The sequence below is a fragment of the Pelodiscus sinensis genome, chromosome 4 (genome assembly GCF_052426305.1).
Source record: "Pelodiscus sinensis isolate ZL-2025 chromosome 4, ASM5242630v1, whole genome shotgun sequence".
NCBI classification, from domain to species: Eukaryota; Metazoa; Chordata; order Testudines; family Trionychidae; genus Pelodiscus; species Pelodiscus sinensis.
Genome location: NC_143055.1, coordinates 52,278,897 through 52,305,437, shown reverse-complemented (window position 1 = coordinate 52,305,437; position 26,541 = coordinate 52,278,897). Strand labels below are relative to the sequence as shown.

Here is a 26,541-nt window from a genome sequence, read left to right as displayed (position 1 = left end):
TGTTAGTCTTTAAGGGGCTACTAGACTTTGTTTTTCCTGTTAGACTAACTCGGCTACCTCTCTGAAGCTTATGACAATATCTTAGCAACTCTGATTTTATAGCCACTAGTCTTCCTTAGTAATTTTTTTTTAATAGGGAAGATAGATATATCTCGAACTGGAAGGGACCTTGAGAGGTCATCGAGGCTAGTCCCCTGCCCTCACAGCAGGACCAAGTACCATCCCTGTGTGTTAAGTGGCAAATATTCTTCATGTGAAGTTAGTACTTGACCAACTGCAAGGTTTCATCATATTAGTCCTATCCAAACTAGTTGGAACCTTAGAGAAGCATTTTTAGGGCTTTTGTTTAGTTCATCTACCCCACACACACCCTCTTCCACTCTGAGATAAAGTAGAGATGAGAGAGAATGAGGTTTGAGCCAGCAGTTTCGAAAGTGAGTACTTTCTAGCGGGCTGAAGAACTGGCTAATCACACACTTTCTGCTGCTTTTATAGCTTCCAGGCTATTCATTTCAAATGGGAACCTTGGAGGCCTATCAGAATTGAAAAATGAGGAGCAAACCTAACTGCCTGGCTTAAAGGTCACTGAGAGGAAACAGGATCTGTCTCCTGGTTTTGGAGCTGCTATCCATCTGTAGGAGAAAAAGGTGATTGATTAAAGGGAGAAAATTAATAGTATCAATATGCCCCTAAAACAGAAAAACACTGTGCATTAGAGTTCATTACTTTCCTAATATTACTATTCCACATAAGCAATAACTATCATTGTCACAGGGACATGATATGGAAGGCAGTTATTAGTCTAAGAATGGTGGTCCATACAATTAGTGAAAAATGAGTTTCCCCTACATATGAAACTGCTCTTTTATGTCTCCTAATACTTTTTTCTGTGCAGTTTTAAATGCCTTCAGGAATAGGATGGTCTTTGTGTATCTTGGACAAGGTACTTGTATATAGTGGACTGCAAAACATATTGATCAGAACTTTTGTTATTTACCTTAAACAGTCTTTTTGTTGTTGCTAGCTATTCCTTTTACAGTAGACTTCTGATAATCTGGAACTTTTGTGACCTAGGTGTTGCTGGATTATCATATGCCGGAGTATCAGGAGGTAATATAAACTGGTTATACTGTATACAATATATACTATATAAAGTGTTTTTAACCTTTTATTGTACATACTGTATACAGTATACTGTAATGTTTTAGGTTTTTAACCCTTCTTTACCCTTTTCACTCGGTTCAGCTGCTGGCACCTTGTGACTCATTTTTTGGCCAAAGCTCACTTGCTAGGCTCTTTGCCATTTTGATGCCAGACTAGTGGGAGTGCTGTACAATCGGATGCTGGACTATTGGAGTTTTACTGTACCAAGCTGAATTCCTCCTTTTTATATTCATACTGACAAGGGTGTACAATGTTGTAAATATTGAACAATTTTATGAATATTATAGGTGACAGTCATTGAGGGGATGTTACTTTCTATTGAGTTACTAGAATTTCATGTTACCTTATTGACCTAGCTTATAGTGAAGATAGTGTTTAAATTTATTATCTTAGTAGGAGCTGTGAATGAAAGATACAACTACTTCCCTGATAGGAACACTCAAACACACACTTGAAAAGAGGCAAGCTGTTCCCTTATTATTCCCCAACCAGCTGCAGCCTTTGTTTTGCCAAAACTGGGTCTTACTAGACCAAAAGAAAACTAAACAATTAAATGACATGATTCTCTTAGGAAGAGATGAGTTGTCAGTGATCGCTGTCAGGGAAACAAGCAGAAATGAGGTTTTGTTAGGTGGCAGATTTAAGCAAAATGCAGGACAATGTAGCACTTTAAAGACTAACAAGATGGTTTATTAGATGAGCTTTCGTGGGCCAGACCCTCTTCCTCAGATCAAATAGTGGAAGAAAATAGTCACAACCATATATACCAAAGGATACATGGTATATATCTTTGGTGTATATTTATGGTTGTGACTATTTTCTTCCACTATTTGATCTGAGGAAGTGGGGCTGGCCCATGAAAGCTCATCATCTAATAAACCATCTTGTTAGTCTTTAAAGTGCTACATTGTCCTGCATTTTGCTTCAGCTACCCCAGACTAACAAGGCTACATTTCTATCACTATTCTACATGGCAGATTTAAAGCATTGTCAGTTACAGCACTGTTTATAGTAAAACAGTGAACCTGCTTGTGTATCCACACTATCAGCTGCCAAAAGAGTAATGTGACCACACTTGAAACAATAGCATTCAGTGATGTGTTGTGGGCAGCTATCCTACAGAGCATTTCTTACATGAGGCTTTGGGAAGATTGGGGGATGGATGTGAGACAGCTTGGGTCTAGTCCCAATGCCCCCTGGTACCTCCCAGGAGCCTCTGTGTTTGTCTTCATTTAGTGCCATTTTTCAACAGCTTTTGTGCTACATATGCTGTGGGAAGAGATCTTAAACTGTTGAAGAAAATGCTGATTGGTCTCATTAATACATCATGAAAGGGAAGAGTTACTCCTTAAGCTGCAAAGTGCTGAGTCAGATTGTAAGCTTAAGACTCCTCAAATATGACAAGGTTTCTTATGGCATTCACAGAGCTGCTGACCACAATGAAGTAATGGTTTTAGGCTTGGGAAACAAGCCCTGAGTGGTAGGGATCACATCCTCTTGCAAGCTTGGGATGACACAGCAGCTACATAACTTTTGGATGAGAAGCCACTTTTGTGACAGTGTAAGGAACTTGCTTCCATCCTATAATTCAAATATATGACAATGAGCACTATTCTTCCAGGTGAGAAACATTTGGCAATTGCACTGTGGAGGCTGGCTACTCCAGATGGCTTCTAATTGATTGCCATTCTGTTTGGAGGGGGAAGGTAGATGGTTGAACTGAACTCATGTTGATGGAAGTTTGTAGAGCCATCAATAGCATCCTGCTCTGAAAGGCTGTGACTTGGCTATATGCATTTAATTGATAGCTTTGCACAGATATTTCCTGAACTGTGGAAGATGACATACATATTCCTATTTTTGCACTAGACTATCTAGCCTCCAAGTAGTGCATTTGCCATGGATCTCCCAGTGCTCATGGATTACCCTAGGCATGTTACTGACATTAACACTGGCAGCTCTGGAAAGGTGCATGATGCACACATCTTTCAGAACCCTGACCTATTCAGGAAGCTGCACACAGTCTTTCATCCTCAACCAGAAGACAAGCTATCAAGGACATGCTAGTTCAAGACTTCTGAAAGGAGCTATTTACAATCAATTTTCTAGGTGAAGACAGAATGGTCCAAATAATCAGAAAATCAAACCAGTGGTGCCTAAAGGGATGCATAGTTCCACGGTATGCCCATCTGACAGGCAAAATATTGTTTCCAATAATGGTGATAATCCAGTAACAAATAATGGCAATAATCCAGTTTTTCAAAGGCTTCAGAAGTGCCAGTACAAAAATAAGTATGTGCTCAAGTGCAAAACTTACAAGCCACCTTACATGTTTTCTAACAGTTGATTGTTACACCCCCTTGCTCCTGATGGCTCTGGAAAAAATCTGTGATTATCACGTCACCTTCTTTGTGCTCTCTGAAGATGTACCTGTGCTAAGCTTTTGGAATGTGTTCAAACATACACCTAGCAGTACTCTTGCCAAGTTCAAATGCCAGAAAGTGAACTTATAAGTGTGTGCATAATACATGGCCTGACTCCCTATCTTTGTTTCAGGTCTTATCTCATGCCATATGGCATGGTCAATGCTCTCTATTACTGTATCTTAATGGATGATCACTATCACCACAAGCCTTTGGAATACCAAACATTTCCTGTCAATTCTATGTAACAAACCACTTCTTAAACTGACTATGTCTACGTTGTGCTCTCTTGTGCAAGAACATGGAAATGAGGCATTATGATGAAAATCCCCTCATTTGCATACTTAATGAGCCACTATTTTTGCACAAGGGGCTTTTGCACAAAAATGGCAGCTTAAGTATGCAAATGAGGTACAGCAATATTCATCACCTCATTTGCATATGTTGTGCAAGAAAGCAAAATGTAGACCTAGCCTATGGGAGCAGATGTTCAAATTCCAGCAGGATTAACTGAGTTCTTTATTCTTGCCAAGGTACATAAATTATCAACTGTCATGTACTAGTTTTTCAAGTAAGCAAGATTTTATGGTCCAACTCAATGTGACAATGAAATCACACATGGGACTATGTGGAAGCACAGGGGCTTGGTTCTTTTACCTCTAGTTGAAGTTCCCTCTCATCCACCAGCAATGGTGCACTGCCTGATACTACCCTTTGCAAAAGGTGGTTGCATGTTAGTAGTGCTGTATGCATGTAGCTATAAAGTTCTTTAGCATAGCCATTAAGTTTAACGTGTTATGGCTGACACTAAACTAGACAGCATGAATATAGAGAAACTTCTGCAGAAAGGAAATTTGAACTTAGCAATTTGTCATTTTAAAAGCAAATACATAAGTTGGGAAATTGCATGTTCCTTAGAATCAGTATTGTAATAAAGTTAACTTAGTTAAGAACAAAGTGTGAAGCAAAATCATGCTCAGATCTCATAAGTATTTCTACCTTCAGTGAGTTTATGAAAAGTTTCATTAGCAACTTCTCCCTATAAAAGAAAGATACATACCCACCAAAATTTTTAGAAAATTAAGTCTATTTGAGATTATCAGAGGCTCTTTAAAGCATAACTAATGAAATGAAAAGCACTTTTACTTGAACAGAGGACAAAAGGCTTACAAGTCAACTTTGAACACATGATTACTATGAGTTATTCATCTGCTGTTGTATAAGGAACATGTTAACATGAGGACATTGCTTCAGGAAATACTGAAATCAGCCAACATCCATCCTATCTTGTGATGTGTATGGAAAAAAAGCCAGACATTTTTACAACCTCCAGTCGGAAAGCTGGATATCCGAGTCCATTCTAGAACTGTCTTCTAGTTAGGTTTGCAAATCTACAGCTTTGTTATTGCTTAAGGAGCATATATTCATAATTGCAAGTTGAACAGCATAAAGATGTTCTATTTTGGATTAGCACTCCAGTTGAACTATGAAATCCAAGATGCACCAATAACACATTCCATAGCACAGCTGCTAGGGAAAACAGTGATTAATTCCAGTGCAGACTGCACTAAATCTGCATTTTGATATTATGCAGTCTATAGCTAATGCAGTATACAAGGACTAAAGCAGACCACCACAAAATTTCAAGTGAGTCAAAGAATAACTATCCTGTATGCTTTCATTTATTTAAAAAGACAAAATGAAACCAATTGTAAATACTATCATCTACCATACTGACAAGGCATAACCTCTTGTATAACAAAGGGTTTAAAATTTCCAACTGATCCACATGAAGACAGTTTGCACATGCCTCTATTTTTTGAGAGACCAATGTAATGTATGCATTACTTTCCTTTTAACAAGTTATTTATAAGGTGCATTCTCTAAGCTTTTTGTCAGCCTGCTTCAAGGAGATCCACGTATTCAATGTGCTTGCACGCAGCTTGGCCCACACCAAGTGGTTACTTAATCCAAAAATCTGAGCAGCAAACTGTGCAGCTCCTTCGGGTGAGAGTATAGTAGGACAGCCTAGACCTGTTGGAGAAGAAAAAAATCCAATCTTATCAAAACAGGATTTACTATTATAATTATTAGCAAGTAATTTTTCAGGCCCTGAAGGTTATAGTAAAGGATTTTTTAATTTTACTTACTTTGTCCACTCTAATTTGTAAAAGAGAGAAACAATATTACCTCAATAATCCTAAAGATAAACCTTATTCCTTTATTCCTAGAGGAAGACAAGATTGCTCATTTTCAACTGACATGATCAACATGCCCCAAACCTCACCTCATATTTGAAGAATGTAGAATCCCCTAGCTTTTGATAAAACAAAACACACCACCCAATACATATGGTTTAGCCTCTTTCATTCAAATGTTGCTACAATTTTGCAACAATAAATCAGCATATACCTTCAAACAGACATATGGAGAATTGTTCCATGTCTATAAAAATGAAGTTTTTAAATTCAAGCTACATGCATCCCAGAACTGAATCAGTTTAACAGCAACGGAATTCTGTCTACATTAAAGCATCACACCAAGGGTCTTTCACTTTTATAGACGTTGGTATATCGACTCATACTAAAACAGTGTAATGAAGTTAAACATGAAAATAATTCTCAAGCTGATATTTTTAAAGATGTCATCAATTTCAGTACCATTTTAAACTTCAATCATCTAAGTAAGAATACAATGGAAGTTAAGTCCCCTCCCCCCCATATCTTTCTAAGGCTCTTTTCTCCATCTATGCCAGGAAAACTGAAATTTTAATGATTACAGTCAAAACATTTACCTCTCCAAACCCTCTGCAGTACTGACAGAACTGACAAAATATAAATGAACAAAGGCATTGTTGAATTTGGCAGATGTGACCAATATTAAAAAAGTCTAATTACTACAGGACTGTAACTACACATCCCCTAGGTCAACATAATTCTGCTCACCACTGGGCAGTCTAAGAGAAGACCATACATCCTGAGCACCCCAATCAGCTGAGAGAGGAGGACAGTTGACAACTGGATATGAAGTGTTACCAGACAGCACTGGTCCCAAGCCATTGCTTCTGCCAGCTACTGCCACAAACACAGTAGGGATTCCATCACCTATAACAAACAAGAACAATAACTATCAAAAACAGAGGGGGGGGGGGGGAAGAAGCACAATGCATTCTTCCTTCCACCCACCATTTTCATTGAAAAGCTCTGTATTTATGTGCTCTCTCTCACACACAAACACAGACTTTTTTTATTCTTTTGATCAGTCAGTTTAGTTTTACTGCCATTCATGTCTCTGTATGGAATACAGTATTGTAATTCCCCATAATTCAGTAACAGTACATCATAGCTGTTGGTACACCATTTATAGAAGTAGCATACCAGGGGCAACTCACCCACCTAGTCCCTATCTTATGCAGGGGAAGAAAACCTTCAAGATTAATGATAATGGTGGATACTGGCCATTTCTTAATGGAACTGCTGAATCACTGGATTCTTTACCAGTTGAAAACTTTGTCCTGTTGCAACAGAATTAATCAATATTAGGGCTGTAGATTTATCACTATCAACTGATGGGATTAACTAAACACACTCAGGATTAATTGCACTGTTAAATAGAATATCAATTGAAATGTATTAAAATATTCAGATGCTTTTCAATATTTTCTAATATATTAATTTCTATTACAAAATACAAAGTGTACAGTGCTCACTTTATATTACTATTTTTCACTGAATATGTGCACTGAAAAAATGACAAGCAAAAGAAATAGTATTTTCCAATTCACCTCACTTAGGAAGGAATAATCAGAAATACAAAATGGGAAATGACTGCCTAGACAGGAGTTATAAAGAAAAGGATCTGAGTATGACCATGGATTATAAACTAAACAAGTATGTAATACTGCTGCAAAAGACACCACTCCCCCATTCTGGGATATGTTAGCAGAAGTATTGTAAGGAAGACAAAAAGTATTAATTCTTCCATTCTACTCAGCACTGATAATTATCTGAATTTCAACACTAGTTCTATGCACCACAAATTGGAAAAAATCTAGGGGAAAACAACAAAAATGGTTAAGGTCTAAAAAAACATGACCTATGGAAAGATTAGAAAAATAAGTTTGTTTAATCTGCCAAAGATTGAGGGTAGACATGGTAAATCTTCAGATACATAAGAGATGGTTATAAAAAGGAGAGGATTTTTGTGCAGTTTGGGTACGTCTAGACCAGGCATGTCCAAAGTCCGGCCCGTGGGCCAATTGCGGCCCGTGTTCCGGTTTAATACGGCCCCACAGGTAATTTGGCAATATCTATCTTTTATGGCCCCCAACGAATCCATATGTATTGAGATGAATACATTGTAAAATCTCAGTTAATGTCAGTTGGTCTAAATCAGTTATAAATATATTTGGACACAACATGTATACTTGGTGTTATGTTCCTGTTCATATTTTTTGAACTTAAAAGTTGACAGACAACCTTTATTACCAATAATATGTAATGTACTTTACAATGTTCCTGACATATTTCAGCTTCCTGGATTTTTTTTTTTCATCTGGCCTTCAGATATGAAAGGCAGAGTGATTTAACACCTGTTTAGATTTGTCATCCATGTGACGAAATGAAAAGTATGCCGTTTGCAATAAACTTTGCATAAAATAGTTAATTTGCATTTAATTTTAATGGTTCAAAGAATGTCAGGCAAAATGGTCGGCCCTCACGCATGTTCACTTCATCAAATCTGACCCTCTTTGAAAAAAGTTTGGACACCCCTGGTCTAGACTACATGCCTCTGACGACGGAGGCATGTAGATCAGACTACCCGGCATAGGAAAATGAAGCGGCGATTTAAATAATCGCCGCTTCATTTAAATTTACATGGCTGCCGTGCTGAGCCGATCAGCTGTTTGTCGGCTCAGCGCGGTAGTCTGCACGCTCCGCGGTAGACATCAAAGGCATTTGTCGACCTCCCAGGTAAGCCTCATCCCAAGATGATGCATAATCATCGCCGCTTCATTTTCCTATGCCGGGTAGTCTAATCTACATGCCTCTGTCGCCAGAGGCATGTAGTCTAGACGTACCCTTTGTGGCAAAGTTCTTAGGAATTTGAAGAACTCTAGTTATTGGTTCTAAACTTAACATGACTATTCAGATCTCAGAAAGGTAGCTACGTTAGTCTGTAACTTTAAAAACAAGTAGTCCAGTGGCACGTTAGAGATGAACAAAAATATATAGAGCCATGAGCTTTCATGGGTAAAACCTACTATATCAGATGGTTTACCTTCATACTCTGACTTGATCCTCAGAGTTTCATCTGGTCCTTTGTGAGCAGATGTTACTCGTAACTCACAAGGAATTCCAAAATTTGCACATGCCTTTTTTATTTTTTCACAGTGGCCAAGATCAGAGGATGATCCCATCAACACCACAACTCTACCGTGGCTCTTTGTTTTCAGAAGCAACTGAAGTGGAAAGAAAGAAAGAAAAATGAACCACAATTCTTTAACAGAGTACAGAAGATATTGTCAAGTTCTACACAGACTACAATTAACTAACAAAGAGTACCTCCACTCTTTCTGCAACCCATTCAAAGTTTCTTTTAACCATCTGCAGTGCTTCAGGAGTCACTTCTTTTAGATCACGGTAAGACTGAAATACACAGATAGCAAATTATACATGATATTCTATTTGGAAGTGTGATGGTCAATCATTTTGATACTTATATAGTTAACAAGATGCAACTAAAACCTTCCAACTACTAGAGGCTACAAAATTTTATGCCATCTTTCCAACACCTGTTTCTTGGAATATATGTTCTTTCTATAATAGATTCTTCCAAGACTTCCAACATGATACCAGGGGAATCCCCACATTTCAAATTGAGCCATTAGCTCCAGCAAGCAATTTTTTCCATCATTTTATAGTAGACTATCACCCCCAACTTCAGTCAATTCCTTTCTGAGAGAAAACAACTTTTGTGCTTGGCTGCCTCAGCCATGATGTGTTAGCCAGGCATCTCATGCCCAACCAGTTAGTTGGAGGCTTCTTTGCAAATTACAAACCATGCTGCTTTGGCATGTAAATTTTCATTTGGAAGCAGAGCACTGCCAACATCTAACAAAAGAAACAAAGTTATACTAGTGGTGGATTAACACCATACCAGGGATTTGCTCAGATGCATTTTGTTGTATAACACCTAACATAAGTGACAAAGAAACACCATTCATTTTTTATGTAATTCAGTTTTTAAAAGAAGCAGGTCTAATTGAACTTTGTTGGTAATGGCACTAGAACACTGCTATCTTACTCATGGATTATCGTGGGCATATGTTATGGCAGCTTGCGCACACTAGGGAGGCCACTCCCATGTTGGACATGACTAAAAATCACAAAAGTTTCACAAAAGCAACATTCAATGCAGCTACAGTTACCACACAATTATAAATCAATTGCAATACGAGTACTGTACTTACATTTCAGTATAAACAAGTCATTGGTTGATATAAAAGTTTAGTTCATACTGACGTCACTAGTGTTTTTATATACCCTGTTGTGAAACTAGGCAAATATCTAGGTGAGCTGCTGTATCCCCTGCAGGATCTCTGTAATCCCCAGGGGTAGCAGTGCTCTTGTAGTGAGCTACTGCTCCAGCTAAGCAATTACATCAGTGTTGGTTATCAGTTAAACTGAGTTAAGACAGCAGAAACTTTGACCCCAGCAAATCCAAATACTCCAAAATGAGCAACTTGGAAGTTCTGGAGAGCACTGCAGATTTAACAGTACAGAGGGCTCTATCATTGCACCAGAAAATATTGTGGGAATTCCGGTTAACAATACAGGAATCCTTAAGGACTTGATTCTGTTGCCATTTAAGTCAATGGGAATTTTGCAACTAACTTTAACAGGATCAGACCAAGTCTATGTGGCCTAGTTTGCATAAGCACAGACTGCTTACATGCTGTTTTCCACCTTCCATCCCCCAACAAAATGAGATATAGTTTTGTTTTTATCTCTAATTCAGTCCCAAAATGGTAATATTACCTGTTTGTCTTTCTGCTGGCTTCTGTCTCCTGATGGCCACAGTCTCCAAGAATCATTATCAATAACATCAGCAAGGACAATCTCTTTTGTCGTTATATTAACACCAAACTCAATCTAGCAAAATTAAATGAGAGCAGTTTTGAAGAGCTGTAAAGTAGCATCAAAAACTTATTCCACTACTTTCAGAACCATGATCTACAAGACAGATATTTTCTAATACCTTCATGTCTACAAGAGTGCAGTTCTGTGGTAACCAAGATTTTTCCAGTATCTCAAAAATAGCCTGTGTAGAGTGGGCCATAATATCTACTTCAGTTTGGCCAATAGTAAGTCCAGCAAAGCAGAACTTGGCTTCAATTAGTTGCTCCTCAGACCACTGTGGATCATTTGCAGCATCATCCTGAAAATCCAACAATAAGACTTTTACTATAACTTCAAAAAGTATAGTTCACTTGCACATTACCCTCTACAGTGTGGATTAAGGTTCTGAGATCGATACATAGGCAGTCAATTTAGTGGACCAAGTCAAGACCCACCAAATTGACTGCTGATCACTTTGCGGTCGAACCCTGTACTTTATCCCTCCCCCCCCCCCCACACAGAAGAAGAGTAAGGTAAGTACATGAGTTTATTTTGTCAATCCTCCTTCCCCCCACAGCAGAGACTCCACGGCAACTCAGTCTAAGGCAGTGGTGACCAACCAGTAGATCGGGATGTACTGGTAGATCTTGGAGCCTCTGACAGATGATCCCAATAGGTTTGTCCAAGAGGTTATCAAACCCAGCACTTCAGTTGTCCTCCCTTTCTCTTCCCACCCCCCAGACTGCTGCACATCTCCTGCCCTCTGCCTTGGAGCTGTCCCCTCAGGAGCCCCTGATTTCAAGGTACTGCCCCTCCCACTTTGTATCCTATGTCCACAGAGCAGAGAGGGGGCACAGCAGGATTTGGGATGGAGTTTGCTGGTTGCTTTTGGGAGTGGTGCAGGGCCAGGGCAGGAGTGAACCTGCTTTAGCCCCACTGCATCACCACCCAGGAGCCACCTGAGGTAAGCAGTGCTGTCACCACATCCCAAAACCCAACCCTAGTCATGAACGCCCTCCTACACCCCAAGCCCTAGCCCCAAGCACCCCTGCATCCAAACACCCTCCCAAGCCTGCACCTTGAACCCCCTCTGGCATTCCAACTGCCTGCCCCAGGCTCAGTTCAGAGCCCCTCTCACACTCCAGATCCCTAATCCAAAACCAGAGCCTGCACCCCAACCTGCTTCCCCAGCCTGGTGAAAGTAAGGGAGAGAGGAAGGATGGAGTGAGCAGGGACCTTGAGGAAGGGGCACAAAGGAGGTGGGGCAAGGGTATTTGGGTTTGAGGTAGATCTTGGATGGCACTTAAATTCAAAAAGTGATCTTGTGCTTAAAAACGGTTGGAAATCACTGATCTAAGGTATGTTGACTCCAACTATATTATTGACATAGCTGGAGTTGTGCACCTTAGGTTGACTTTCTGTGGTAGTGCAGACATTGGCTAAGACTGGAAGGTGCATCAGAGAGGCAAGTTTAAGACAAAATTTTCAGTCTTTTTAGGTCAATCCACAAAACTAGTTCAGTAAATGTTTCTAAACATGCTAGTAAGTCCTAAAGAATTAGTTACATCACTCAGACTTTACCAGACACTAATAAAGGGGAGGCTCTATATTTAATTTATCTCCATTGTAGGTAGTATAAAAGTAATAAAATAAGCTGTAACACTGTGCACTTTTCAGCTCTAACCAGCACTTAGCCTACACATCTATTTCCACAGTGCTACAGACTGCTCAATTTTAACAAATCCCAAGAGGACTTTTAATGCTAGTAGCTAACTAAATACAGATTGAACCTCTGGTCTGGCAACATTTCTTGTTCAATATGCCTGGGGACTCCCTGGGTGGTCCAGGCCTGGCCCACTTAAAGGGAAAAATTGGACTAGGGATGTAGCAGCTCAATGGTCAGGGCCGGGAGCTAGCCCTGACCTCCCCTGGTCTGGCCAACTCCTTCATTCGAGACTGGTCAGTTCCCAAAGGTGCCAGGCCAGGGTGGTCTAAGCTGCAATGCAAGTCTGTTGCTAAATGTTATTTTAAAATCTGCTTATTTATTGGCAGCCCGTATGTTAAATACAGGTCAAGTAGTCATTTCACTTTTAAAGACTTTTAAAATCTCCAAGTGGACAGAAGTTGCTGTATGAAAGCAAGCAACAATCTTCGAGTACTGTAATTTAGCGAATATAACCCATGGGTTATATACGTTTTTACAAACCCCGCCCCCCGCGCGGGGTATACTCAGGTGCGGGGTATACAGAATTTTTTTTACTCACCAAGTGGTGAGCTCTCCATTGCCTCTTCCTATGGCTGCACAGCCGCCAGCCTCTGGGTGGGGGAGTGCTCGCCCCCCAGTTTCTGCGCAGCCACAGGAAGGGGTGGGGGAGTGCTCATCCCTCTGCCCCTTCCTGCGGCTGAACAGGAACTGGGCGGTGAGTGCTCCCCCACCCGGAGGCTGGTGGTTCCTGCTCCCCCGCCCCTTTCTGCAGCTATGGAGGAAGCTGTGGGATGAGCACTCCCCTGCCCGGAGGCAGGCGGCTGTGCTGGAACCTGGGGTGGTGAGTGGCTAATCCCCCCCCGTAAATATACCCCCAGCACAGAAAAGTCTTGTATGCCCCACGGGTTATATTCATGTGTGGGGTATACAAGATTTTTTTTTTACTCAAATAGAAAAAACCGCGAGGTATATTCGCTAAATTACGGTATATTTTTGCCAGATCACGCAGTGCATACATCTTGTCTATTAAAAGGTTGTATGTATGATTATCATCTTTCAAAAGGGAACTCTATTTTATATTGCTGAAGCACTAGGGTGGTCACTGACCAGGTCCTTCTCATGTTTCCCTACAACTGAGAGAAGGAGGGCAAGGTGGTGGTGGAGGAGGAGGAGGAGGAGGAGGAGGAGGAGGAGGAGAGCGGGGGGAAGAGAGGGAGAAGTCTCCCATTTTCACAAGGATATTCCTTCAGTTTTAGCCATGCTCTCTCCTCAGAGGGAAGAGGTCAGCACCATTCTGAAGTGGTCAGCATGCAAGGAAGCAGATCATAGTTCCCCAGAAAAGTTTTCCCTACCCATTCACCATCCAGCGCTAAGGCAGCTACTTGGTTTGGCATCTCTCTGCTATTGAGTATTCCTGAATAGACCAGTTACTTATTAAGACTGATCACTCTGCTCCATTTCTCTCATCTCCCACCCCACAACATGTTGCTACCAACCTGCAGAACTCTAGCATTACAAGGAAGCATACTGTGAAACCAATACTCTCTAAACAAATTCAATTTGCTTTTGTTCCTTTCAGCAGGGAAACCTGAAAACCGGCTGTCCAGAGATATTCCAATTTTTCCATGTTATTCATTAAGATGGTAAAAAATGCTCTCTCTATATAGACCATGATCTTCTGTATTTCTGGGGTACCGGCAAATTTACCCAAACTACACACGATATGTGTCAGAAGGACTTCACCAGCAATGTCTTGCAAGAACAAGGATAAACCAATGTAAAAAAGATTAAATGTTGATGCTCTGAAATATGTAGCATTCTTCAAATCATTCTTTTTCCTCACTCCTTCCACTTCCAGTCCAACCAGAAGTTTCTCATTCTAGGTTTATTTTCCTACTTCCTGCCCTCCTAGTATGATCTCCCCCTTAGGTAGCCTATTCCTGGAGTGATACATCCTTATCTTATCACAAGGAAAGGGTGATGCTGACACCACATCTTTCTAGAAGGATATTTAAGTCTCTGTTAGTGGATGGCTCACATGATATATACTTAACCGCTATGATCTTGCCACATTAAGAACTAGGGCAAAACTCTCTGTATATTTAGGGTATGTCTATACTATCAGGTTTTGTCAACAAAAACATATGTCGACCCGGTGCAGCCTCTGCCTGGGGCAGTTGAACAGGATTTTACATCCCTATTTCCTGCATCATCTCACTTACGCTATGCTCCCAAACCCTGCCAACACAAGAATGAAAAATCACATATGAACTCTATTTGTTTAATGGTGAAAGTACACAGACAACTTAAGTGATCTAAAGGATAAGACGACAAAAAAAATCAATTAACATACATTCTATGTTACGGACTCTCATGGACCACCTCCTCTCTCATGCTGTCTCCCCATTTGTGATTACAAATGCCTCTCCCCCACCCTTGTTTCAATTACAGCAATAGTTTACATCAAAGATTAACAAACATTGTGCTTAACACATTTTTAGTTGCTTTGTAATGGGATTCAGATGTTGGAAATGAGGATTGCATTATGTAACCAGACAGCTTTCTGAACTAGTTGGAGAATCTCTGATCTAAGAAAATATTTTTGTAATGAAAGACATTTTTGCAATGTTGCAAAACACGGTGTCATTAGTAGTTGCTTAAAATATATCAGTAAAGTTTCATTTCAGTTTAATGGCACACTTGTAAACCTAAAATACCACTTGTCAAAAGAGTTTTACTTATAGCTGTTATAAAGTGATATATATCTCTTTCCCCCTTTGCTTGTTTTGTGTATAATCAGTTTCATTATTTTTTCAATAGGAGCAATTTACCCAACGGTGGGCAAACTTTTTGGCCCAAAGGCCACATCTCAATATGGAAATTGTATGGAGGACCATGAATGCTCACAAAATTGGGAGTTGGGGTGCAGGAGGCAATGAAGGCTTCGGCTGGGGGTGCTGGCTCTAGGATCAGGCTCAGTGGTTTGCGGCACAGATTGGCACACCAAACCGGGATCAAAGGTTTGGAGGACACGAGGGGGAGAGGAGGGAGATCAGGACTGGAGAAAGACTCAGGGATGCAGAATCCAGGCAGCACAGACATAAAGCAACTCCTAGAAGCAGCAGCCCATCTCCCTTTTGACTCCCATGCAGAGGTGGGGGTTCCATGCCTCTGTGCTCTGTCCATATTCAGGCATTGCCTCTGCAGCTCCCAATGGCCATGGTGACTGGCCAATGGAAGCTGCTAAGGGGGCGGTTGGGGCAAAGGTAGCATGCAGAAAATTCCAGGCCACCCCTGCTTCCAGGAGCCACAGGGAGCATGGCAAGACAAGTTCCCAACCTCGAGGTCCAAACAATGGGCCAGATGCAGCCCATAGTTTGCCCACCCCTAGATTAGCCAGATTCATATTTCAGGCAGACAGTTACCATTAAACACATTAACTTCTTTTGTTTACGAGCAAGTTACACATTGTACTTACCTTGTAAAACATCTCAATTTTGGGTGGGTAAAATTTATATCCTTCCTTGACACCAGGGTTTCTTTTCAGGAAAGAACCAGTAGCAATTCTTCTACACACCCATTCAATTGGAATCATTTCACACTGAGCTGCTATGAAGGCTGTATCACCATGTTTCCTGACAAAAGCAGTTTTGATTCCTAAATATAAAAGATTCAGTTTTACTGCTCTGTACACTTCTATGGGTGAACTGAGAACTGTGATCAGAATGGGGTACATCTGATCAAAGAGAAGTGTTTAATCAGAAGTTTGTTTTCTCAAAGTTCTACATGTTTTGTTCTGTAGCTACAATATACTTAAGATGATCACTTTCCCATTGAAACCTAAATTAGGACAAACAAAATTGTCTCAATTCAGAAAGCATTCTCTCCCTCCAGTACCATCCAACAAAATATACTGTACATTATACAAAGCTTTATAAATTAGTTTGTAGTGTGCTTTCAGAACTTGCTTAAAACCAGCTACTTTGCAATTTTCCTGATGTTATATGTCACTGGTGTTCAACCTTTTAAAAAATGTCAAACAGAGATGAGGACCCTTTTGAAAATCCTAGATAAAATCTGCAGATCCCCAGGTTTCAGCAGGTTGAAAACCACTGCTATATATAACCAAAGCCATTGCTCCTAGAGGATGCCTGCCCATTTTCATCTCTCTTCTAGAGTAACAGCAAGCAGATGTCATGATGGGAAACATGCATACAGTTTAAGTAATTTTAGAAGTCAACCATAATATTTTTCATATTATGTGGCAAGCTATGAATTTAGCTCTGCAGATATTCCCAATGTAAAGTGTGTTGACTATTACATCATCATTTGAAAGTCTCAGAAGGGTAGCTATGTTAATCTAACTTCAAAAACAAGTAGTCCTGTCAATTGTAATTGTAAGTGCTAATGAGGCTGAAGCAGGCTGAAAGTGTTCCATACTTAGCTTTTCATGTCAATGGGGTGTTGAATGTAATTATAAAATCAGTTTTCCTATGTCAGCCAGTTCAAGTCTTTGTTTAGGCCAAGAAAAACAAATCAGATATTAGAGATGGTAATACACAGAAACCTGTAGGAGAACATTTTAACTTGCCTGGGCACTCATTAATGGATTTAAAAAGGAGCCATTCTTCTACAAAGGAATTTCACAAGCAAGCTACAGAGAGTGCAGAATGTATCTTCATAAGCAATAATTTGACAGTTTCTTTGCTGCTGATGGGGAGGGATGGGGGGACCTTTTATGTTCGGTTTAGCGAGCCCTAACTAGACCCATTAAATCAAACTTTGGAAGATTGATTGCAGCAGCGTCGATTTCCCATTTGGTGAATACTAGAGATGTTAGGTATTGTGTAATTGAATAGTCGTGTAATTCCATGAAATCGTAGTGGTTACATGACTATTCGACAGTCCCCGCAGGCAGGGCTAACAACACTCCTGGCCCCACTCACAGGGAGCCCCTGCCAGCACATTCTCCTGCCTCTGATAGAGGCAGCAGTGCAAATCGTGGGGACGAGGGGGCAGGCGGCATCGGGGAGCTAGTGGGAACTGGCTTTTAAGATGGTTCCTGCCTGCCCCGCCTCCCCACTGCTTCTGTAGGAGGGGAAAAGGGAGGTGAATCCACAGAACCACCACATGTGGGGAGTCAGCTTGGAAGTCGGCACCCCCCTGCATATCAGCTCTAGCCTTCATACCTCACCCTCTGTGCTGCTGCCTATCAGAGGAACCAGCAATGGTAGTGCGAGGGGGGACAGGTAGATGCGGTGCTCGCTGGGAGCCGGCTTTTAAACCAGCTCCTCACGTCCACCGTCTCTCACTCGCTCCTCTTCCACCCTTCTGCCTCTGAATCAAAGGCAGCGCGGAGGAGGGGGCAGTGCATGTAGTTGACAAGATTAACTGATAAATCCAGGTTCTTCTTCGAGTGGCCCCGTGGGTGCTCCACTCTAGGTGTCGGGTCCCGTCCCGGCGCCGCAGCTCGGAGACTTTTCATAGCCGTGCTCCCGCCGGCTCGCGCATGCGTGATTCACCAGGATAGCGTTCGCGCCTTTGATCAGCCGCGCGCGAGCCGGCAACCGTCAGTTCCTCTCAACCGCCTCAGGTCGCGGTCGGAGCTCCCTGATCTCTTATCTACTCATGTTTAGATAGTTGTCTACCTGTAAATAGTTAGAGTTCTTAGGGTTAGCTGTGTTCCTGTTTGCTTTACCTGTTCCCTTGTTTAAAAAAAAAAAAAAAAAAAAAAAAAAGAGAAAGTGGTTCTTAAAACTGTTTTTCACTCTAAAGCGCTGCGGCTAAGCGCAGCTGTGAAATTGACTAACTACAGCGCGTTAAACCAGCTTCAATCTTTCCATAACTTGACTCAAAATGCCAGGATCAACTGGGTTCAAGAAATGTTCGACCTGCCGAGAAGCCATGCCAACGGCTGACGGCCATGATAGTTGTATTAGGTGCCTGGGAGACACTCATGTCCCCGACAAGTGCACCCATTGCCGCAAACTGACTTCGAGAGCCCGGAGGGAGCGGGAGATGAAGCTCCGCATGTTCATGTTCGGCAAGGCATTGCAGCCTGATCCTACCCCTCCAGCAGCCACAAAAATCTCCCAGCACAAGCGGAGAGTGGCTTCTCCGGGACCGACTGACTCCCAAGCGGCAAAGCCGCCCCGGGCGCGATCCCTCCCTGTGACAGCTTCAACCCCGGCAGCGGCATCTAAATTGACCCCCGGGGGGTCCACACGACTCCCGGGGAACGGCACAAAGGAGCCCTCATCATCTAGAGCCAGAGCGGCTTCAGCACCAACACCGGGAGCGGAGCCGCAATTGAAGAGCAAGCCGGCAGCGGCTTCAGTTTCCCGCGCCTTGAAACTGACAAGCGCGCCGGCACCGCAACTGACCAGCGTCCCGGCACCGGCTTCAGCGGCTTCAACGGCGCCCGGAGGATCGGCGCCTGTCTCCCCTGTTCCGGCGGTGACGTCGGCACCGTCTTCCCCGGCACCGAGACCTGAGGCAGAACATGCTAATGTCTCAGGCTCGGCACCTATGTCAACTCTGGCACCGGGCGTCCTGCTGACACCGGCGTTAGATCAGCAGCAGCTGGCCTCTCCGGCACCGTCCCGACCTCAATCAGTGACTGGTTCCCCTATACCTCGGGGTAGAGATCAGACTCCAGCACATAGCAAATCATTATCAAAGACCCATCACACAGGTCTTTTTCCCCACCTGCTTCACCAAGAGGGCGGAGTCGCTATCACGACTATTTTTCCCCCACTCGGATGATGTACAGTCGACATGGTTATAGGGATGCGGTGTATTTGGATGCACATCGATCCCGTTCACGATCCCGATCGCCCTCCCGTTTCTCGAGATACGGATCGGGGAGGCGCTCCCCCTGCCGCGTCTATTATATCCAGCATGATAGCGCACGTTCTTCTCGATACCCCTCTCCGTCACGCTCTGAACGTGGCTGTGACCGATATCATAGATCGTATGACGAACGCCTCTACCGTCATCGTTCACCTTTATCGCATAGAGGGTCTTCTCACATCTGCCAATCACCGTTAACGGACTACTCACACCACAAATCACAATCACTACACTCACCTTCTCCAGCTAAAAGCTCAACAATTCAATTAGACCAATCCGAACCAGAGGAGGGTCAACTATCAGAAACGGAGGACCCTAAACCAGAAACTTCCCCCGCGGACTGCCCATCGTCTTCCCCGGATGAAGCAATTTGCCCAGCTGAAATCTCCCCACCGGACGATCTGAAACATTTCCAGGACCTCTTCAAGCGAGTGGCAGACACACAAGACATCCAATTAGCAGATGTGCCTGTTAAGAGACATCGCCTTCTCAAGAATATACGCCCTCAACAACGTGCGAAAGTAGCCCTACCAATCGATGAGGCGATTATGGAAGTAGCGGACGACATATGGCAAACCCCAACATCAATTGCACCTACAAGTAAAAAGGCTGATAGAAAATATTTTGTTCCAGCAAAGGGGTTGGACTTTTTATTTAATCACCCCCAACCCAATTCACTAGTAGTGGACGCAGCGCAACGTAGGAGTAAGGCGCCACAGTACAGAAATCCCCTTTCAGACAAGGACAATAAAAAATTGGATATATTTGGGAGGAAAGTGTACTCGTCAGCTACACTCTTACTCCGCATTGCGAATTACTCAGCCCACCTATCAAACCATAATTTTGATAATTACTCCAAACTAGCGGATTTATTGCACCATCTCCCAGACACCAAGAAGCCACTCCTGAAAGCGATAGTGCAGGAAGGGTACACATCGTGTAGCGCTGCGCTCCAGATCGCTATGGATGTGGCTGACACAGCAGCTCGGGCCGCTGCCACTGGTATAGCCATGAGGAGATCATCTTGGCTTTTGTCTGCAGGGGCACCGAAGGAGTGGCAGAGCAAGGTTGAGGATTTGCCCTTTGACAAACTTAAACTTTTTGCGGCAAACACTGATGAGGTCCTCCATTCGGGAAAGGACTCACGCACCACTTTACGTACACTGGGGATGTATACACCTTCCTTCAAACGGAGGCGTTATTTCCCATACCAACGGAGGTATGACTTCAATTTCCCTAGACAACAATCACGGCCCTTCGACAACCAGCGTCCTAGACAGCGCCCCCAGCGCAAGAGTCCACAACAGAACCGTTCGGGCAATCAACAGTCTACCAAGCAACAGATTTGACTTGCTTGTCGAGGATACAAACCAATCTTCCATAGTCAATGCGGAATCGCACCATCTTTTTCACCATCGTTTACGCTCTTTTTACCACCATTGGTCTACGATCACCACAGACAGATGGGTGCTAGAGGTAGTTCAATCCGGCCTCCCCATTCCTTTTCTCTCTATTCCCCCTACCACTCCCCCCTCCCCGTCCCTCTTCAGGGACCCCTCTCACGAGAATCTATTGGAGCAAGAAGTGCAACGTTTGCTCAACATCGGGGCGATAGAGAGAGTTCCCAAGCAGTTTTGGGGGAAAGGCTTTTACTCCCGTTATTTCCTCATACCAAAGAAGTCGGGAGGATGGAGGCCCATCCTGGACCTTCGAAGACTAAACCGGCACCTTCGAAAGCAGCGCTTCAAGATGGTAGCTTTATCGACCATTCTGCCGTCGTTGAACGAAAAAGATTGGTTTGCAGTCCTCGACTTGCAAGACGCTTATTTCCACGTAGAGATTCACGTGGCACACAGACGCTTCCTTCGGTTCCAACTGGGGAGCGATCATTACCAGTACAGGGTTCTTCCATTCGGCCTGGCATGTGCCCCCAGGGTCTTCACCAAGATGCTAGCAGTGGTCGCGGCCCACCTACGCAGGTTAGGGGTGACGATATTTCCCTACCTGGACGATTGCCTTCTAAAAGGCACGACCTACACGGAAACGTGTCATATGGTTCGGACAGTGTCCGACGAGTTTGCTACCCTGGGTCTTCTCATAAATTTAAAGAAGTCAACACTAGTTCCATCCCAAAATCTCATGTTCATAGGTGCACGCCTCGATTCAACCACGGCTCGCGCGTATTTACCGATGGAACGTTTTACAATCATCAAGGAATTGGTGCACACGGTGGTCCACGCTCCAACGATTCCCACACGTGTCTGTTTGCAACTGTTGGGGCACATGGCGGCTGCCACCATCGTCGTGCCCAACGCAAGGTTACGTTTTCGTTGCCTCCAACACTGGTTAGCCACGGTCTACATCCCGTTGAAACACGGTATCCACAGACCTCTAGTGGTGCCGCAGTATGTCCGGGAATCCCTCCAGTGGTGGGTCAACCCGACCAATCTCCTCATGGGCGTTCCATTTCATCGTCCCCAACCTACTGTACAAATAACGACAGATGCCTCCCTCACAGGCTGGGGAGCCCACATGGGCAATCTCACGGTCCAGGGACGGGGGTCGACAAGAGAAATGCTTTTGCACATCAATGTGCTAGAATTGAGAGCGGTGCGACACGCGTGCAGGCATTTTCAGTCACGCATTCGAAATACAACCACAAGGATTTTAACAGACAACATGGCGACTATGTTTTATATAAACAAGCAAGGAGGGGCGCGATCCCGTTCTCTTTGCACGGAGAGCATCCGTTTATGGAATTGGTGTATTACCAACAACACTGTTCTAACAGCTTCCTACCTGCCGGGTACCGACAATGTAGTAGCGGATTCTCTCAGCAGGCGCTTTCCACACGACCACGAGTGGGAGATTCGCTCGGACATACTGAATCACATCTTCGGTCGGTGGGGATTTCCAGCGATAGACCTGTTTGCGACAGAACTCAATTCGAAATGTCCCAATTATTGTTCAAGAGCTGGGATAGGACGTCATTCGCTGGGGGACGCCTTCCTGCTCCATTGGGGGACGTCGTTACTGTATGCTTTCCCACCAGTAGTGTTAATTCCCAGAGTTCTCGAAAAGATCAACGTAGACAAAGCTCGGGTAATTCTTCTCGCGCCAGCATGGGCTCGCCAGCCTTGGTTCTCAACGCTTCACCAGATGTCAGTGAGAGTCCCATATCCTCTACCTTCCCTTCCGAATCTGTTGACCCAGGACAACGGATTCCTCAGTCACCCACGACCGGAGATCCTACACCTCACTGCGTGGATGCTGACTGGTTTACCGACTCCGAGCAATCCTGCTCTCAACGAGTCAAGCAAGTGTTGATGCATAGCCGGAAACAATCTACTCGTATTGCTTACACAGCTAAGTGGGCAAAGTTCCAAACCTGGTGTGCAGACAATAAAGTGGACTCGCGTGCTGCCCCTTTACCTTGCGTACTGGACTATCTCTTGCAACTTCATGACAACGGTTTGACAATTGCATCGCTACGGGTGCATCTGGCAGCAATTAATGCATTCCATCATAGGGTTGGTGATAGTTCGTTGTTTGCTCACCCCACTACGAAGAGATTTCTGAAGGGGCTCTCGAATCTCCATCCCCCGCGGAGACCTCCCCCCCCGCATGGAATCTGGACCTGGTCCTACAGACTTTGACTCGTCCCCCTTTCGAGCCCTTAGCAACAGTAACACTACACTTACTTACGCTCAAACTGGTTTTTCTCCTAGCCCTCACCTCAGCTCGCAGAGTGAGTGAGATAGCAGCCTTCATGGCCTCTCCGCCATACACAGTTTTCTCGAAAGAAGCAGTAACCTTGAGGACCCACCCAGCTTTTATTCCGAAGGTGTCTTCTGAATTCCACATAAATGAACCGGTGGTCTTACCGTGCTTCTTTCCGAAACCTCATACCTCAACCCAAGCAGCGCTCTTACATACTCTACACGTGAGAAGGGCATTGGCGTTCTACATCGACAGAACACGGGACTTTAGTAAAACAGACCGTCTGTTGGTTGCGATAGCGGGCCACTCGAAAGGACAGCCTCTAACGTCTCAGCGCATTTCTAAGCTCATAGTCTTATGTATATCGAGGTGCCATTCGCTGCGAGGGAAGCCTCTCCCCTCTCGCCCTAAAGCTCATTCAACTAGGGCAGTGGCTGCCACTACGGCCTTCCTCAGTGGAGTGTCACTTCGCGACATTTGTAGAGCAGCAACATGGTCTTCATATGAAACTTTTATAAAACATTACGCTATAGTAGAACACTTTGCTTCAGATTTCTCCGTGGCTACAGCAGTACTAAACCGTGCTAATAGCCTTGGTTCCGGAGCGCTGTGATTCTGCTCTATGTACTGCTCTGAAGTCACCTAGAGTGGAGCACCCACGGGGCCACTCGAAGAAGAAAGAGAAGTTACTCACCCTGTGAAGTAACGATTGTTCTTCGAGATGTGCCCCGTGGGTGCTCCACGACCCGCCCTTCCTCCCCGCTCCGGGAAAATTTCTCTTCTTGTTGTCTCTTTCAGATGAGCGGATGAGAGGAACGGACGGTTGCCGGCTCGCGCGCGGCTGATCAAAGGCGCGAACGCTATCCTGGTGAATCACGCATGCGCGAGCCGGCGGGAGCACGGCTATGAAAAGTCTCCGAGCTGCGGCGCCGGGACGGGACCCGACACCTAGAGTGGAGCACCCACGGGGCACATCTCGAAGAACAATCGTTACTTCACAGGGTGAGTAACTTCTCTCTACATGAGCTTTCGTGGGCACAACCCGCTTCTTCAGATGACCAGAGTACTTCCAACACTCCAGTCATCTGAAGAAGAGGGTTGTACCCATGAAAGCTCATGATACCATCTATATGTTTTGTTAGTCTTTAAAGTGCTACTAGACTATTTGTTACTTTTTAAGTTTTTCCTGTTACAGACCAACTCGACTACCCCTCTGAAGCTACAGAATTTTAAGTTTGCTTTTACTGCCCTCTCTGTTTTTCCCAAATGTGTATTTTAGAGCTGCTGCTCTTAGTTCACAATAATTGCAAGTCAAATTCTGTTTCTATGAAAAGTGAAAGAAATTAACAGACATCTCACTTATAGACACCACTTTTGTATCACCTTCCAGTTCAGAAGAGTTCAGCAAAGTAAATAAATTGCCTCTCTCCTCCCATAAGGCATTAACACCAACTGTTAGCCGCTAGTTGAGAAATCCAGGATACCTCTGCTGTTTACAGTTGCAATGGCACTTTTGCTCAGTCTAAAATGCATACTCTGGTCAGTTTAGTAAGGGGATGTTTCTGCCTCTCCTTCACTCCTAATCAATGGAGCAGAGTCACAGATTTTGCTAGACACATGTATGAAATAAGATCTTAACGTCATACTCTAGTCTGATTTTAAACTAGGAGTTGAAAAGGAGCATAAGGTAGGGGGCCGTGAGGGAAGAGAACGGTGTCCAGAAAGACAGCAGTAATGCACATTAGCTTTCTGGGTTTGGTGGACTTCAAATATGATAAATTAATTTGTGTTTAGTAGTCTAGATCAATAATCTTATGTTACTCTTGAAACACTGATATAAAGAAACTTACAAAAGTCAGTCTGTTCCAAAACCTAGGTGAATTAATGTTTACGCCATTTCAGTCAGTCATATAGGACTTACCATATACAACATAAATGCATGTATTTTACCTGTAAAATACTTACCAGATTCATGAAGCAATTGAAAAACACAGCTAGTAGTTGTATTGGAGATTGCTGCCTTTCCTTCCATATGATCCTTTCTAGCTGCATTCCCTGCTGTTATTTGGTCTTTTGATTGCATCAGCACACAACCTGCGAGCTCTGGCAACTCATAGACTTCTTTTGTTTTACCTTCATTAATTTTTTTCCCAAGTTTAAGTTCTAGAGAAATAAAGTTAATTTTTTTAAATGATAAATGTTGTATAAATTACGATTATTTTGGCTAATCATATGTTCAAATATATTTTGGGAAGCTGAGATAGTTAAAGACCAGAAGGAATACTCTAATAATGCTCCAGCATTTTCTTCAGTGATTATAGAGGAACATTTAAAGATCATCTAGAAAACCAGTATGAAACTTCAGTTCCAACAGCAGACACAAGAGTCTGTAAAATCTCATGACCATTGGCCACCTAGTTCCATTATTGATGAAAAAACCCAAGACTTGTATTCTTAAACTATGAGGACTTTACACATTGGATATATTTCTCTGTACACATCTTTCTTATCTTTGTTTCTGTACTAATAATAATACAAGCAAACACATATAGGCAAAAACTGCTAAGTTTTATTTAAGATAAAGTGTGACAATAGTTGGCTATTGTTGATGGCATCATCTTCAGGGAACGAGGAAAAAAAAAGCATATCCACCAGGCAGGTTCGTATTTGGAAAGGTTCAGCTGTGTCGCTTGCTGGATCTACCTGTGCCCCACTGCTATTTATACTTGTGCCAGCTGAAAGCTAGCCACTGCAAGCATGTGCACGCAAACAAGGAAATCATACCCTTTGCTCATGACACAGACATTGCCTTAAGAGGACAAAAAAGTGGTTTTAAGCAAGTGACATTTGAAAGTTATTGGAGATTCTCAGCATCCTTAACTGTTCAAATGAAAAAGTATAAAGCAGCAAGTCTCTAGGTTGATGCTATGTTTGCTTTCACTCATCTTGGAGCAGAACTGGATTTATATGAATTACACCTGGCTTCACTTGCTACTGCTCTGCAGACAGGCAAGGGAGTCAGAAGAACCTTAAGGGGCCCACTTGGAGTGAAGGAGAACAGAGGCCATGAAAACAGCTTTTAAAGTTTCTCCTTCAACCCTCCTGAATTTGGACTCGGCCACGCGCCTTTGCAGGTTTTGTCCTGCCTGTTCTAGGTCAGCCCCTCCCCGGTTTGGGTTTAAAAAACAAAGACTGAGGCTCCCCCCGCCCTAGGCCGCACGCGCTCTTTATTAACCGGCCTCCCCCAGGCGCTGCGGCGCGCGCCTCTGCCCTCCCCTGCCTGGCAAGGGCGAGCTGCTCGGAGCGGAGCCCAGCCGCGCAAGCCCCCACCCGCCCTGGGGAAGCCTGCGGGGCAGCGGGCTCCCGCGCCGGGTGCAGAGCTGGGCCCCGGGACGTTACCTGTTGCTACGGGAGCCATCGCGCCGGGCAGGGCAGGCACCTACGAGACACACAGAAGGGCCCGGTTAGCAAACGTGCCTGGCGGCGGCCAACTCCCCTCTCGCGCACACACGAGGAGATGACGCAGAGCGAGCCCGCCCGCGCGCGAAAGCCAAAG

General features: G+C 43.7%; 2 protein-coding genes across 6 annotated transcripts in view; one reads left to right on the top strand and one right to left on the bottom strand.

Annotated features, from left to right (window-relative positions):
* Nucleotides 1-5,247: 5,247 nt before the first annotated feature.
* PAICS (phosphoribosylaminoimidazole carboxylase and phosphoribosylaminoimidazolesuccinocarboxamide synthase) overlaps nucleotides 5,248-26,541 on the bottom strand; it is a 67,681-nt gene continuing 46,387 nt past the window's right edge. For all 5 annotated transcript variants that reach the window (XM_006113500.5, XM_089777872.1, XM_089777873.1 and 2 more), the window contains 9 exons: nucleotides 26,385-26,424; nucleotides 24,951-25,148; nucleotides 15,892-16,070; nucleotides 10,848-11,027; nucleotides 10,628-10,741; nucleotides 9,152-9,235; nucleotides 8,868-9,048; nucleotides 6,533-6,691; nucleotides 5,248-5,621 (listed from right to left, as the gene is read on the bottom strand). In XM_006113500.5, the coding sequence (XP_006113562.3) occupies nucleotides 5,455-5,621; nucleotides 6,533-6,691; nucleotides 8,868-9,048; nucleotides 9,152-9,235; nucleotides 10,628-10,741; nucleotides 10,848-11,027; nucleotides 15,892-16,070; nucleotides 24,951-25,148; nucleotides 26,385-26,424 (1,302 nt within the window). In that variant the 3' untranslated portion in view covers nucleotides 5,248-5,454. The remainder of the gene's footprint in view (nucleotides 5,622-6,532; nucleotides 6,692-8,867; nucleotides 9,049-9,151; nucleotides 9,236-10,627; nucleotides 10,742-10,847; nucleotides 11,028-15,891; nucleotides 16,071-24,950; nucleotides 25,149-26,384; nucleotides 26,425-26,541) is intronic.
* Nucleotides 19,122-20,614, top strand: LOC149524513 (uncharacterized). The gene has a single exon (XM_089777877.1). It carries the CDS (start codon nucleotides 19,175-19,177, stop codon nucleotides 20,612-20,614), a length of 1,440 nt encoding a protein of 479 aa, XP_089634003.1. The 5' UTR covers nucleotides 19,122-19,174.